Source organism: Schistocerca piceifrons, chromosome 2 (genome assembly GCF_021461385.2).
Source record: "Schistocerca piceifrons isolate TAMUIC-IGC-003096 chromosome 2, iqSchPice1.1, whole genome shotgun sequence".
Taxonomy (NCBI): domain Eukaryota; kingdom Metazoa; phylum Arthropoda; class Insecta; order Orthoptera; family Acrididae; genus Schistocerca; species Schistocerca piceifrons.
The window spans coordinates 276,731,371-276,747,734 of NC_060139.1; the positions used below are offsets into that span (position 1 = coordinate 276,731,371).

At 37.8% G+C, this 16,364-nt stretch overlaps 1 protein-coding gene across 2 annotated transcripts in view; it reads left to right on the plus strand.

The window, feature by feature from the left end:
• LOC124777464 (TBC1 domain family member 16) overlaps positions 1 to 16,364 on the plus strand; it is a 99,921-nt gene that overhangs the window by 79,024 nt on the left and 4,533 nt on the right. For both annotated transcript variants that reach the window (XM_047252887.1, XM_047252888.1), the window contains 2 exons: positions 6,874 to 6,980; positions 7,137 to 7,353. In XM_047252887.1, coding sequence (XP_047108843.1) covers positions 6,874 to 6,980; positions 7,137 to 7,353 — 324 coding nt within the window. The remainder of the gene's footprint in view (positions 1 to 6,873; positions 6,981 to 7,136; positions 7,354 to 16,364) is intronic.

The window sequence follows — 16,364 nt, forward strand, 5'->3', positions numbered from 1 at the left end:
ATGTTTTTCCTTGTAATAGTTGGTTAATGTCCGAACAAGTTCTTCGAAACTGTGCTGATCTGGAGAACTTCTCGGGAAGAGTTTGAGGAGAATTCTGTACAATGCCACTCCTACACAAGATAAAAGGGCATGCAACTTTGTTATACCTTGGATGTCATATGCGGCAAGGTAGTGTGAAAACTGTGCGTGCCACTCCTAGCAGCTTTCCACGCTGGCGTCGAATGCTCAAAATGGCAGGGCCGTGGCCCACTGTACGGTCGGCTTCTGTGCAGACGGTACGTGTGCAACAGCATGTTGATGTTCCTGGACGAGCTGTCCCAAGGCTTGCAGTAGTGCGTTGGGCTGCTGATTCTGTAATCGTAACAGGTCTGCCAGTACATTTCATTCCTCTGAATCTGCCATCACAAATAGATCAAAGAATCACAAGTGGAGGCAGGAGAAAATGTCTTCCACTCTTGGAGTCACACAGTGCAGAGAGGAAGGGTGGAGCAGTCGGGTTTATAATCTGTAAACGCACATAAACAGAGATAGTGTAAACACAAATGAAATAAACCTCTTGTCTCTGACATATCGTTGAATCAGCTCTGCTTTCCAAATAATCTGCGTTGCCACTTCCAAATAATGATGAAAGAAACAAACAAGAGATATGCACTGTACATCGTCGACACTGTTAAAGAACGACGAAATACTTTTACCCTCGTCGCCAGTTGTTATGACGACGACGAACGAATCGTCGCCAATGTGAATGACTGGTGGCCAATGCTAAATAGAAGCATACAAATCTCTTCTTTGTATATACAGCAGGTTGTCAGTGAAGTCTGGGCTGCAACGACTAAAATAATTAGAAGTCATTGGTAAAAAATAATGTATTGTACTTAACTGATGGTACAGGAGCTATATGAGGCATGACGTAGGCCATACTTTAACTAAGCACCTTGTTAGAGGTTGCTTCCTATCAGCTGAGGGCTATACTTCTTTCCTACTTGACATCTCAAGCAAGAGTGGCCGAGTGCACGCTAAAGACTTGTTGCAAGCCATGGAGCAGCGCTAGTCTCAATTTGCGGGTCTAGCGATACTAGTATGGACCATGTTCAATAACTGCAAACCCTAACAAGTGTGGTATTGAACTCTAATATCACACATTTCACGTATGTTTTCTTTGATGTTATCATGTTCTTTAACATTGATTTTCATACAGATTTCTGCAGAAAGTGCATTGTATTCCTGCTCAGAGTCAGCATTGGAACAAAGTAGAAAACACAGACCATATGCGAAGTTATTGATGGTGTAACATAGCATTAGTACAGTAAACAGGATTTTCATTGTTGAATTGTTGGGATGCAGCCACGTGTATTATAGGTTCGCTGCGTTTGGAAGGTCAGAAAAGTATAATGTGTTACTGCCTTAATGGTAACCATGATCTGATTATAGTGACTCTTGTAGCAACCTTCCTTCTGTTAATTGAATTGTATCGCAACAGCTTTAATTTAATTTTGCAGTCATTTATACAAATAAACACTGCTTTTGAGGATGGCCATCTCTGTAATGGGCTTTTAAGAACCGTTGTTACTTCTGCGTGAAATACACAAATCCGTACTAGGTGTGCAGTCTTAGATTGGTACAATCTGATATCAAACATAAACATTCCTCCTCAAGATGCTCCGTAACATGACGGCAGTTTTTGCACTCTTTCTCACCCAGGATGTCCCTGAACCAAGTGTCCTTGTCAACAGCAAGCTGTAGATTTTGTGCCTGCTGTTCTCTGTTTATGAAGCCGTCAACTGTAGTGTGTGTTAACCAATATTGTGCTACAAGTTTTATTTACTGTAACTTTATAATGATCATCTTTTTATTGTGGTTTAACGAAAGACTTTTGCTTCCGTGGTTTATCTACACCATTGCATATGATTGGAACGAAGAGTAAAACCCGCACATGTGTTTTTGTCAGCATTCAGCCACTGCCTTTGTGATTGGTGCTTTGTATACTGTAGAGAAACAAGTAGAGGTACCGTATTTACTCGAATCCAAGCCGCACTTTTTTTCCAGTTTTTGTAATCCAAAAACCCGCCTGCGGCTTAGAATCGAGTGCAAAGTAAGCGGAAGTTCTGAAAAAATGTTGGTAGGTGCTGCCACAATTAACTTCTGCCGTCGAATTATGTAGCGCTACACAGGCATGCTTTGCAGGCACAAAGATAAATACTGGTGACAAAACCTCTGCGTCGGTAAATAAAATAAAAAAAAGGTGGAAGAAGAGCTTTTTTTCACCGCCCCGAGTTTCGACCACTGCATTTTCATACATTATCCAACGAAGTAAATAAAAATTCCGTATTGTTCATCTTCGAATGTAGCAGCATTTCAGCGTGCTACGAAAATCCGACTGGCAAGATTGTATGGAATGTTTGTCAATATGACCAACTCTACGTTCTGAATTTTTTTCTACTTGTGACAAGAGATCGTTGCTAATAAGCACTTTTATGAATTGTGAATCGCATGCAGTATTCTTTTCACCATAAGAATAATACCGTACAAATATAAACATTTTGCCATGTATTCTTTCGTGTTTGCTGCTATCTCATTTAAATCCTGTCTGCCTAATAAACTACGAAACGCGGAATAATATACATATCATGTCATGTTTATATTTGTATTGTTCTTATGCCTAATAGTGATACAGTCAGAAATGAAGCAAGGCAATTGACTAGATTTTTAAATCTAAGATGACTTGTGAAGAATGTAATGTACTACAGAGGCATCTGCAAAGATTTTCAACCGGAGAAAAATTTTCGCTAAACTCTCGTTCAGAACATCTTCTATCATACGCAGTCTATTATTTGGTTCTTGTTGATCATTATCAAAGAAAGCAGCAGTGTAAGTAACAGCAAATAGCAAGCAGTCTCTTGCCATTGTTTTGCTAATGAGACGATTCCTCCTCTTTTTTTGTTTAAAGCGGCGGTAGCGTGCACAAAAGCAAGCCATGCCGCGAGCGGTGACAGGTCGTAAACACTCACTACCAGAATGCGACAAACAATGCATGACAAATAACAGTAATGCATTTTCAGCTTAGAGTGACGTAAACATCTATAACAAAGAGAACGGCACTTACCAGATCAAAGAAAAATAAGCAATCAATTCAAACCAGACGAAGCACGTAAAAAAGGAGAAAGGAATGGTACCTGTATAAATACAGACGGAGCACCTGACACATAGCAATGATTACATGGTAAAGCTTAACTGCTAAGCTTAAGATTCGAACCAAACTACTGTAGCTGTATAGTCATTCATTCGACCTAAATTGTGTCTCATATTACAGCGGACCAACTTTGTTTCGATTTGGATGTGCGGCCTAAAACTTTTGTCTCCCTTGGAATTTCGAGTCTCAAATTTCAGGTGCGGCTTAGATTCGGGAAAAATTTTTTTCCTTGATTTTGAGTCTCATTTTTCAGGTGCGGCTTAGATTCGAGTGCGGCTTTAGATTTGAGTAAATACAGTAATTGCTGTTGGAAATAACAAAAACAATTATTTTAAATTTTTTTAAATAGGATAATTTAAATTATTTTAATTTAATATTTTGAACAAAACTCCAGGTAGGAGTATCAGCAGTATAGGAAGAGACAGAGTGCTACTTTCCATAAAAAGACATGCAGACAGGCAAAATTAAAAGACACTCACATTTAGCTTTTGGCCACAGTCTTGGCAGTAAGGCGCACGCGCGCGCACACACACTCACACACACACACACACACACACACACACACACACACACACACACAAAAAAAAAAAAGCAAGCACACTTCTCGCACACACGACTACCAACTCCAGCATCTCGGGCTGAGATGAAAGGAATGTTACATGAAAACATACAGTAAAACCCTCTTTTTACATTTTCAGTGAACTGACCCAAAAAAGTATAAAATGCAGGAAAGTGTAAAATACAGTTTTATGTCAAGTTGCAGACAGCCACAATTAAAAGACATTTTTGCTTGCTGTATTTCCTATGCTTTTCTGTATTTTACACTTTCCTGCATTTTATACTTTTTTGGGTCAGTCCACTGGAAATGTAAAAAGGGGCTTTTACTGTATGTTTTCATGTAACACTCCTTTCAGCAGATTGAATTTGCCAATAGCACAAAGACTATTATAATTATATTTAGCAGTACTGGAGGTGGAGAAGTGTTTATTAATATACTGAACTGGCATGGAGAATCAAAAACACCTGACAGGCTTTGTGATATAGGTTAGTCAGCTTAATGAGTGTATTGTTAGAGTAATATCTACACAATACCAGTGTTTATGTACTTTTCATAAGTGTTCAAAATATTTTGAAAATTGAGCAAACTGTTTCTATAGTCCATAATCTCAGTAGTAGTGAGATAGAAAATTTTCTTGTTAAAGGTGTTTTGCATGAAGGAATTGCCCATAAGGTACACTATGTCACAGGAATTTGGGATTATTAATATTAAGACTACTTTAGTACAACAGTGTGAGTTTATAATAAAAACTGCCCATGCTGTCTGATAGACATTAGTGTTTTGTTGATATATAAAAAGCAAATGAAAATGGTCACTGCTAATGACAGTAAGTTAAAAAAGCAAAGCAAATTGTTGGAGCACTTTTTTTTATGGGAAGATTCATGATACAATAGGTGACAGTATATTTCTTCGGTGCAATTTGTAAACTTACAAAGGTCTCAAAAATGAGACCCCATATTTAAATTGCACATATTCTATTTTCCAAATGAAAGTTGTGTAATATAAAAAAACTCACAATAAGCAAAACATATGAATCGTAGACAGGAGACTTCTGTAAGCTTTTGCTATCTGCCACCATAAAGCACTATGAGCTGCAAACTTAAGACAACCGAGCACAACGGATCGGCTTACATAATCGGTTCCAAGATTTTCTGTCTGTAGGCATTAGTCAAATTGACTAATTGGGATGAATTGTATGTTCCAACAATAACTTGATTTACACAATAAATCATTAGATAAGAAAGTAAAAAAGATTACAGAAATATTTTGTAAATAGTTGTCATGTTGTAAAATATGATAATTTCTGCAAAATTTTAATTAGTGGCTTAATTAATTAAAGAAGGGTGCCATTTGGTCCAGGAAAAATAGGGCGACAGAAGTATAGTGTCAAACTTAGGAATATAATAGGCATAATCCTATAAAAGGCGGAAGTAAATTGAGTGTGTTCAAACTTTGATTGTTTCTTAAGTTCATTAATTTTAGGAAAACTGAAGGGGGGGGGGGGGGGGGGGGGGGAATGTTACAGTAAAGTCCGAAGTCATAGCTTTCTGATTTGTTTCAATATGACCAAAATCTCTGGATAACGCAGTTGAAATTTATTATCAAGAGCTGTAGTAAGATTTCAGTTATTAGTTATTTTTAATTAGTGTGGTTTCCAGAAAAACTAGTTAGTTTTCTGGTTACATGTACCAGGGATCATTTTGCATGATAGATTATAATGATGTGGAATGAGTCATTTTATATTCACATTGAAAATCAGTTTGTACATATGGTTACATTCTGAACATTTTTAAGTTTTTTTATTATTACTGTAATCGGCATCTTAAAATTTATGCTCTGATTAACAAATTTGCATTAAACATAGTCTGAACAATATTTGGATAAGTTTGGACAATACTGCATATACACAAATTTTGTAACTGGATACAAGTGAAAACTGAGGCAAAGGAAAAAATATTTGTTATTAGTAGTAATGCAATAGTAGTAGGTGGGATGGATCCAGCTTGATTTGTTATAAGTGGAACAGTTAAGATAAAGGATGGAGCAACAAGGTAGGGGAGACAGCAAAAGAGGGGAATACAAACATGGCATCAGAGAAAGCTCACCATGATGCGGGCAGGAGTAATAGTGTGCTGCACTATGAGATTGGGTAGGGTAGGAGGGGGCGGTGTGATACAATAGAGGGAGACGGAGACTCTGAGAGGTCAGTGTGGATGAAGATTCGTGGACTCATAATCAAATAATAAAAGTAAAATTCCGTGGTCCGGGTGCAGTAGAAAGTAATAAGAAACAGATTTTGAGAGGTGAGGGAGGGGGTGGAAAGAGCAGTGCAGATAATGTACAGGAACTAATGGAGATTGAGGCCACAGGATCTGCAGGATCAAAAGGTTGTGTCAAAAAGTAGTTTTCCCACATATCAACTTCAGAGAAGTTAGTGTTGAGAGAGGGGAGGGGAGATTCGAGTGGTACTGGATGTGACACAGCCATTGATTTTAATCATGTTGTATGTAGTGGCCTTCTCTGCCACTGGGCATTCAATTGTGCCCAACGGCACAGTTTGGTTGTGGCCATTTACTTGGGTGGACAGCTTGGTGGTAATGCCCACATAAAAGGGCATAGAAAAGTTGCCTTGGAATTGTTATATGATGCGACTCATTTCACATGTGCCCCTATTTCTGAAGGGATAGAACATTGGTGTCACAAAACTGGAATAGGAATAGGTGCCTCAGAACAGGTTGTACATTGGTCTTTCACATCAGTATGCAGTATGACTTGTGTTGGATTTGGCACAAACACGGAAATGTCATAGATATATCACGTTGAGATACTTGGAAAGGATGTTCCTCATATTAGAGAATTACAAAAGATATTTAAAGATTGGGCAGAGAACTTGTTTCCACAGTTCCATTCTTGGATGATACTGAGAATATGGAAGGTACTCATTTGCAGTTAGTTGGTTTACAGAAATGGTTGGACTGGTAAAAGAACAAGAATGTATTTTGCAGGAGATCAGATGGGTTAAAGGAGGCAACATTGCAGCTCCTAGTCAATTTGTCATAATAACTACTGCAGTTTCCAGTTATTGCTTCAGTATGTTGTGTTACTATAAGTTCTCTGTTTACAGAACTACCTCAGGGAACTCATCCGTTTGATGGTTCCCCAATTCTATAATCATCTGTTGCGACACAATGATGCTATGGAGCTCCTGTTTTGTCACCGCTGGATACTTTTGTAAGTAACAATTTATCTGATGAAAATATTTTTACAGTACATTATAGTGCAACCTTCCATCTGTGTTTACAGTGTAGCCAACCAAATATAAATGTGAATTGCTGCAGTTTGCTGAACTTGACACAGTATTACCATAATTCATATTTTCTTTTCCAGGTGCTTCAAAAGGGAGTTTCCAGAACCCATTGCCTTGAAAATGTGGGAAGCATGCTGGGCAAACTATCTTACGGACTACTTCCACCTGTTCCTATGCTTGGCTATAATCAGCATTTATTCAGATGATGTTGTGGCACAGGACCTGCGCACAGATGAAATGCTGCTACACTTTAGCTCGCTGGCCATGTTTATGAATGGGGAGCTTATACTCAGGAAGGTACTTGCATTCTTATGTAAATCAACAAGGAGAGTTTCTTTAAACACACTATGAATTTTGGAAGGAGTAACAGTGACAACTCACCATATAGCTGAAGCATTGAGACATTGCCAGGTACATAAACAAAACTGTAAACTTACTAGCTTTGGGACAAAGTGTAATAGCAGATAGAATAACCTCATATTCGCTCGTAAGACTGACCTGAATTTTCACTCTGCAGTGCAGTGTGGGCTGATTAAAACTGTGTGCTTCACTGGGACTCGAACCTGGGATCATTGCCTTTCATGAACAAGTTCTCTTAACAGCTGAGCTGCCCAAACACAACTCACAACTTGGCCCCACAGCCCTACCTCCACCAGTACCTCATCTCCTACCTTCCAATCTTCGCAGAAGTCCTCCTGCACACCTAACGGAACTAGCACTCCCGGAAGAAAGGATATCGTGGAGAGATGGCTCACATGGGATATTGTTTCCAGAATGAATTTTCACTCTACAGCAATGTGTGCACTGATTTGAGATTTCCTGGCCAAGCCATGTCTCCGCAATATCCTTTCTTCCAGGAGTGCTTGTCCCACAATGTATGCAAAAAAAAAGTCTGTGGAGTTTGCAAGGTAGGAGATGAGGTACTGGCAGAAGTAGGGCTGTGAGGGTGGGTCGTAAGTTGTGCTCAGATAGCTCAGTCAGTAGACAAATTTCCGATGAAAAGCAATGGCCCCAGGTTCGAGTCTCAGTCTGGCGCACAGTTATAGTCTACGAGGAAGTTTCATTCTCAGTCCTGTTTGTGCCTTTCAGTGACTCAATGCCTCAACTATGTGGTGAGTTCCGTCATATATGGTAAATTGTTACCTTTATTCCTTCTGTTATTAATGTTACAAAAGGACTTTCCATTACCCTATCTTTATTTAATATGTACAAAAGCTGCCCAGTGCAAGGTTGTTACAGATTTAACAAGTGTCAACACAGATGAAAGGCTGTACTTACCAACAGAGATTAGAGAGTAACAGTAATACAAAATGGTTATTGATTAAGCTTCTTTGTGGAACTATAGGTTTCTTGTGCTATTGAAGGATTTTTTTAGCACAGTTAATAATTACCAGAGACTGGAAAATGTTGTATCTGGTTTTTGTCAAAGTTCACAACTATTTTTGTGTAAATTAGCATCTATTTTTTCTTTGGAAATGATTAGAAGCCTGAATTTTGAAGGTTGTCATGCAACATGTGTGAAGACAAATAAAGCCTTAATTCTTTGAAATTGGTTGTTAATAAAAGTGCTGCTTGGCACCTTTTTGAGTGGAATTTTTGCTTTTGCAAGAACTTCAGCAGCCTTTTTTTCAGAAATGGCCATCATTTATTTCTTGGCTGTATTTAAGCTCTCAACAAACAATTGTTCTGTTGAAAACCAGCAGCATTTTCCCACCAGTGAACTGAGTACGTCTCTTGATTTAATGTATTTCTTCATGTTCTTTGTCTTTTCCCATCAAATTCTATGATTACAAAATCTACCTTTCATAGGCACTCACAGCCATGCGACCCATGCTTGACAACACTACTGGTAGAACTGACAAAGCACATAGTGTAGAAGTATGACCAGAAGTAACTATTCAAGCATTAGGGGGAGAATTTCGGGGGTGGGAACAAGCTGATCTCTTCTGGTGTTGTAAGGCTCTTAATCGAAATCCATGATGGAACAAGTTTAATTGCTTCACTCATTTCAAAATAAGAAAAGAAAACAATGAAAAATGTACAACACAAAGCATTCAGGAGTGCCTACCCCACATTGCTTGGTGATGTTGGCAGAGCATTGTTAATGATGTAGATCAAGCCCAATCTCTAACAATATTCAATCCAGCCACAGTTCAAATATCCACCATGTAATTTGCTGTATATTACACCAACTTTTGAACTTTCACTAACAAACAAACATATCCATTTGTTTGTTATAAAAAGCTAGGTCCCACGATTGAGTACTACATTGCACTGTGGCGTGTATCTTAAATAGACCACTCAACTGCCCACAGTTGGCATGGCAACAGAGCATTTAGTACATTGACACACTGTTGCGTTCGAGCAATTTTTATTTTGCAAGCAGGTTCTTAGTCACATTATCTTTCCAAATTGGGCTTCATCAGATGATGCACAAGACCAGTAACTGGAAGCAGGCACATTTTCAATATTAACATACTGAAATTAAAGCTACTCCAAACTATCTCAGATAAAATAGTTCCTCTGGATACAATTTGCTATGAAACAGTGTGCATTACTTAATTTTGTGTTTTGAGGCAGAATTTGCATGTTTCACATTATCACAAAATGCAAAATTTTGTGGACTGTAGTAATTACTTAGAGTCTAATGTACTGCACTGGCTTCACTGTAGTTTGTTTGAAAACTTGGTTTACTCAAAAAAGTATGTTGTCTATGAATGGAGACCCCGGAAGGGCTTCTTTATGTGTTATGATGGATCATACAGTTTGCAGGTGTTACCCAAAAAAAAAAAAAAAAAAAATCAAAGCACCACAAGTAACAAAGCAATGATTTTATGTTAGTTTGTTATATATCAATGGTGTGAACACAAAATTTGTCATTAGTTTCAAATCATTTTGTACAATTCGCTGAAGGGGAAAGCAGTCTAAATCTAAGCTATGTCTCTTTTAGTTTCTCTACTTTTCTGAAAAAATTATTCATAGTGTGTGGCCAGATTTTAGTGTCCTGTGGTGCCAGTTGCATACGGACAGCCAACTATACACTGGTGAATTATTTTGCAAATCTAAATTGTTGGAAAAATATATCAATATGCAGCCAACCGAAAGGAGTGTAGATCGAAACGTTATGATAGTAAGATCAGTATCGAATGAACACAAGGAAGTAAATATAAGTTCTTATATATGTTATACATTTTATCCTATAAAATTTTAAACTTTATTACATCATCCCATATAAAGCTTAATGCCAATTTGACAAAGTGTGCAGGTGATACACTACTAGACTTATCGTTCTAAAATCATTCTTAACTTTGAAATTTAATGTAATCTTTGGTGAGGAAGTTTATTTTTGTTGCCATTCCTTCACATGTCATGATCAGTAGGTACTATAAAAAAAGGAGAACCTTCAGGGAACGAGAGCAGTGCAAAAGTATAAATGAACTGATTGAAGTAACTGTCAAAACTGGAAGCATTACTTACAGAAGCTGTCAGTTTTTTGTGAAGTTATCCTTTGGAAGGTTTTAAAAAATGTCAGTAAATAAATTTATACGCATGATGTAAGAAAGGAGAAACCCCTTTTTTTTGCCGTTAGCATTAATACTTATGACATTAGGTAATCAGATACTCATAATACTACAGCAACTGATAAAATATGCTTTCAGTGTTCTTCTGCATTTCTGTAAATTCCCAGTTCCTTGAATTATGCTGACGGCTAGTTAAAAACCTTTGTAGAAGTATGCAAAATCACGCAAACTTTGCAGAGAACTACTTTTTGTGTCTTATTCTGTCGGGTATATAATTTTATTATTAGCATCGTATACAATCTCTGATCAAAAATATCCAGATATCAATATATAACAGGGAATTAACCGCTAGAAGCCACAATGGGTAGACCCACCAGTGTAAAAGGAGGTGATGAGTCAATAGAGAAGCACTAAAAGCAGAATGGGTCACTTAGGAGAGCTCAGTGACTTCAAACGTTTTAGTCACTGGATGTCACCTGAGTAACAAACTGAATACGGACATTTCAGCCCTTCTAAACCTACCAAAATCAGCTGCTTGTGATATGGGAATGTGAGGGAACAACCACAGCTAAACCAAGACCATGCAGACCTCATGTACTGAGAGACAGGGTCTGTTGAACATTGCAAAGGGTGGTTGTAAAAAGTCACATGAAATCATTGGAAAGAACCACTAGTGAGTTCCAAAGTGCAACCAGCAGAGCAGCTAGCACAGTGACTAGCACAGTGATTGAGTGAAAGGAGTTCAAAAGAATGGAATACAACAGTCGAGCAGGTCCTCAGAAGCCACACATTTCTGTACGCAGTGCTACGCAATGCAAGAGGTGGTGTAAAGAGTGGTGCTCCAAGTGATTTGGGGCAATGAACCACACCATACTCTGTGGCAGTTCGATGGAATGGTTTGGGTTTGCAAATGCCTGCCACCATACCTGCATGCAGTGCCAGCAGTGAAGTACAGAGGAGTTGGTGTTATGGTACAGGGTTCTTCTTCACGGTTGTGATGTGGTCTTCTTATTGGACTTAAGAAAACACTAAATGAGAATATTAACTTATTTACAGCATTGTGTACTGTGTACAGTAGAGGAACCATTCAGAGGTGATGATTGATTGTTATCAGCATGCGAATGTATACTGCCATAAAGCTCCATCTGCAAGGCAATGGTTTGTGGACAATAACATTCCTGAAATGGACTAGCCTGCCCATAGACCTGACCCGAACCCAATGGAACAGCTTTATGCCAAGTGACAACATTGCCTTCATTTCAGACCCCTGCATTCAACATCATTACCTTCTCTGGTTTTGGCTCTTGAAGAGCAGTGGACTGCCATTCCTCCACAGACATTCAGGAACCTCACTTAAAGTGTCCCCAGCACAATCCAAGCCATCATAAAGGTGAAGGCTGGACACATCCCATAGGTATCCATATATTTTTGATCAGATGGTGTACCACTGGGGAGTAAATGTAATAGGAAATCACAAAAAAAATTGAAGTGACCTCCAAAAGGTAGCAAAGGATAACTCCTTTGCATACCAGGTAATTTAAGTATATAGGTCTGCAGTCCAGCAAAAGAGAGATTCTGAAGCACAGAATGTGTCAGACTGAAATATTTTAATTATCTTAAACATGGAGTGACTAGTTTTTACTTGTTATTTATCTAGTCACCAAATAATTGTGTATATGTTTTATTTAGTCTTTTCCATTAATATCTATTTCTATAACGTGTAGGTCACTTTTGTTTCTTACAACGTGTATTATGAATGGTTCTGGTGTTCAGACTTAAACTCTTTGCTGTAAACCAGTTATACATACACTCAGCTATCAACTATGAAGTGTATTTCACTCAGCACTCACATAAATTATTAAACAGCAAAATAAACAGTTTTTGAACAGTCTTGCAAGGTGTTCAGAAGCTGATTGAAGAACAAGCGAAGACCCGGTACCATACCTCCTGAACTTCAGATTCTATGTTCCCCTCTTCTGAGTTTAGTTTTACCCCTGTTGTGCAGTCTGTCAGTGCAGCCTGCTTCTATCCTGCAGGTTAGGCTTCAGCTGCACTCGGAGGACAAACCACTGAATTTGCTTCCAGGAGAGAGGGGTTCAAATCCCCTCTAGCCATTTAGTTATAGTTTTCCACAGATTTTCTAAAACTCCTTCAGAAAAATGTTGAGATGGTCAAGCTGAACAGTTGCTAAGTACCTGCTACCATTCTGTCAACCAGATATTAAACCTTAATCTTCGCTCCATCCATCCATGCTTGGTGAATTTCGGTTATGTCATAACATTTCAGCTTTTCAGAGAGAGATTCTTTTGGTCATCCTCTCTATGATGCCACTTCAAATGCCAACAGAGTAAAAAAGGCAAGCACAGCAACAGTACTCATTGACCTCAGGGCTCCTACGATATTGCTTTTTTATAATATAGACACTGCCTCTTTTCTCCAATGCTGATAGTATCTTTGAAAAGGTAGGTAACATTTAGATTAAAGTTTTCTCTTTAATTATTTTCTTGAAAACAATATTGCTCATAGTGTTTTCAATCTTTTCAATTTCTACATCTACATCTATATTCCACAAGCTACTTTAGAGTGACTGGTAGAGGGTGCCTTGTAGACAACTGTCACTTCTCTCCCATCCCCCTCCCCCCTCCCCCTTTCCTTGTTTCAGTTTTGAAGGGTGTGAACAAAAGATGACATTTGGTAAGTCTCCATAGGAAGTCATATCTTTCTACTTTTACCTTCCTGATCTTTTTGCGAAATATGTGCAGCAGGAAGCACCAAGTTAATTGATCCTTTTAGGAAGGCACACTCAGAATTTTCACAGTAAATCACATAATGTTGCACATCATGTATCTTGTAGTGTCTGTAGAGTTGGTCGAGCATTGCTATGGTGCTTTCACACGTAGTGAATGATGCCGTGATGAAACTTACTGTTCTTCTCTGCATCTTCTGTATTTCCTTTATCAGTCTGATGTCATAAATGATGCAGACTAAGGAGCAGTGCTCAAGTCTTGGTCAAAAGGGTCTTTTGTAAGCTACTCTCTCTTTTGTGGGTGCACTGCACTTCTTGAAATAGGATTAAATGCTTCAGTTGAAGCAAGAGACTATATTAAAAATGTCACTCCACAGAACTTTAAGTAACTTGAAGTAGCACGAACAACCTTCACTAAACTTAACAGAATTCTAAAAGTACTAAAAAAAACAAAGACCCTTGTGGTGTTGGTGGAATTTCATACAGAAGTCTGAAAAGTTAATTCTAACTTAATAAGCAATGTCCTTAGTGATATGTGCAATACATCCCTGGCACAGGGAACTTTTCCAGGCAGATTAAAATATGCAGTTGTTAAACCTCAGACAGACTTAAACAATTATCATCCAGTTTCCTTACTGACATCTTTTTCAGAAATATTCGAAAAACATACTCAGGAGTCTCACACTTAAATAGAAATAATTTTCATAACCTATCCCAGTTTGTATTTCTGAAAGATTTATACATTCACTCATCAAATAGTACAAGTCTTAAATATTAGAATATTGGTATTTCTTGTGATCTTTCCAAGATGTACAGTTTTGTAGATCAGGATACTCTCCCAGAAAAACTCAAATTTTATGGAATTGATGGCTTCGCACACAACTGTTTGAATCATCATCATGCAGAAAGGTTGTGCTGAGTAATTCAAACAATGTTGGAAGAGCAGAAAATTTTAGTAACTAGAAAGAAATCTCAAAGGGAGAAGTCCTACAGGGTTCAATTTTGGGCCCATTGCTGTTCCTTATATATGAGAATGACCTTCCACTTAACATTCAACAAATAGAATTAGTATTTTTTGCTGACAGTACTGGTATTATAATAAATCCCATTAGAGAGAAACCAACAGAAGAGATCGTAAATCATATTTTCCGAAAAATTGTAAAGTAGTTCTTGGGAAATGAATTCTCCATACAACAAACAGTGATACCAGCAGTTGATGAAGCACATAGGCAGGAGTCAGGAAGTAGGGTGAAATGCACCAAATTTTGGGTGTACATATTGATGAAAACTAGAAGAAGGGTATTTTTGAGCTTCTCAAACAATTAAGTTCAGCTACTTTTGCTCTTTGTGTGATTGCTTATCTTGGGAACAAGCAAATAAACCACCTCACATATTTTGCATATTTCTGCCAAATAATGTCTTATGGAATAAGTTTGTGGGGCAACTTATCATTTAGAAGGAAAGTATTGACTGCAAAAAGCAAGCAGCAAGAATAATATGTGGTGTTCATCCATGGACGTCATGTAAGTACCTCCTCAAGTAGCTAGGCATTTTAACAGCACTGTTGCAATACGTATATTTGCTAATGAAACAATTTGAGAAGAACAGTGATGCCCACACGTACATCACCAAAGGGAAAAAATGACATTTCTGCATAGTAATTCCTTGGAAATGTTTTGATGGCTAAATGCTTTAGTTATAATGCATTTTGAGTAATCATCATCAGATAACTGTAGCTAAAATTAGTGTATCTTAAAAATGGATGACTTCATCAGTCAAACTGAAAAAACTGTCCTTATTTCCCTTTGTTAAAGCTATCTGAGGGTTCTTCCAGTGAATCTCAGTCTGGCATCTGCCAGTTTCCTATGAGTAATTCTATATGGTAGTTCCACTTTAAATCACTCCATCTACATAGTCCTAGATATTTAATGGATGTAATGGTTTCCAGTGATGATTTGGCCATAATATAATCAGACAGTAATGAGTCTTTCTTTATGTTTATGTGCAGTATGCCTCATTTGTTTATGTTGAGCATAAATTGCAAATCCTTGCACCAAGCCTCAGTTCTTTGCTGCTGTTCCTGCACTTACGATTTTCTACAATCACAACTTTCTCTATATAAATCATCTTCCATTAACAGGCTTGTGTAGCTTCCGACGCTATCCATGAAGTCACTTATATATGTTGTAAACTGTAATTGTCCTATAACATTCCCTTGATGTTATGCACAAAACTACTTTCACTTTTGAAGGTTTCTCTCCATTAAAAATGGCAAGCTATTTTTTTATTTAAATCCAATAACGAAGCTGGCTTCTGTATGTACATATTTTATTCATCAGATGATAACACATTACTGTGCCGATTGCCTTCTGTAAGTCAAGGAACATATCTACATGGGTGCTTATATCTACTGCTTTCTGTATCTTGTGAATGAACAGAATGAGCTGGGATTCACAAGGTAGTTGTTTGCAGACTTCATGTTGGTTCCTACATAGGAGATATTCAGTCTCCAGAAATGCCACAACACACAAGCATAAAAAAAGTTCCAGAATTCTACAAGAGAAGGAAATTGAGTATGTACACCAACAGTCATGTGCTTTTGTTCAGTGTCACTTATTAAAATAGAAATCACGTACACATTTTTCCAGTCACCTGGAATGTTCTGTTTCTCCAGTGATTGATGACACATTGCTGCTAGAAGATGAACAAGTTCTTTCACATATTCTATGTAGTATCAAAGAGGAATCCCATCAGATCCTGTGGTCATTCCTTTGTTGAACAATATTGTAGTTGATTTTCTATCCCATCATTACATATGTTCATATTTGTAATTTTGACCCAAGTTTGACGATTGGACAGCTAAAACAGAGCATGACATTCCTCAGTGAAACCATTTTGGAAAATGAAATTTATTATTACAGCCTTCTTTCTGTCATCCTCCACTTGGTGTTATGATGTTGATTGCGTGACTGCACAGTTGGCTTTGATCTGTTTTAATGTATCCTTTGACCGAAATTTCTTAGCTTTTTTTCGTCAGATTG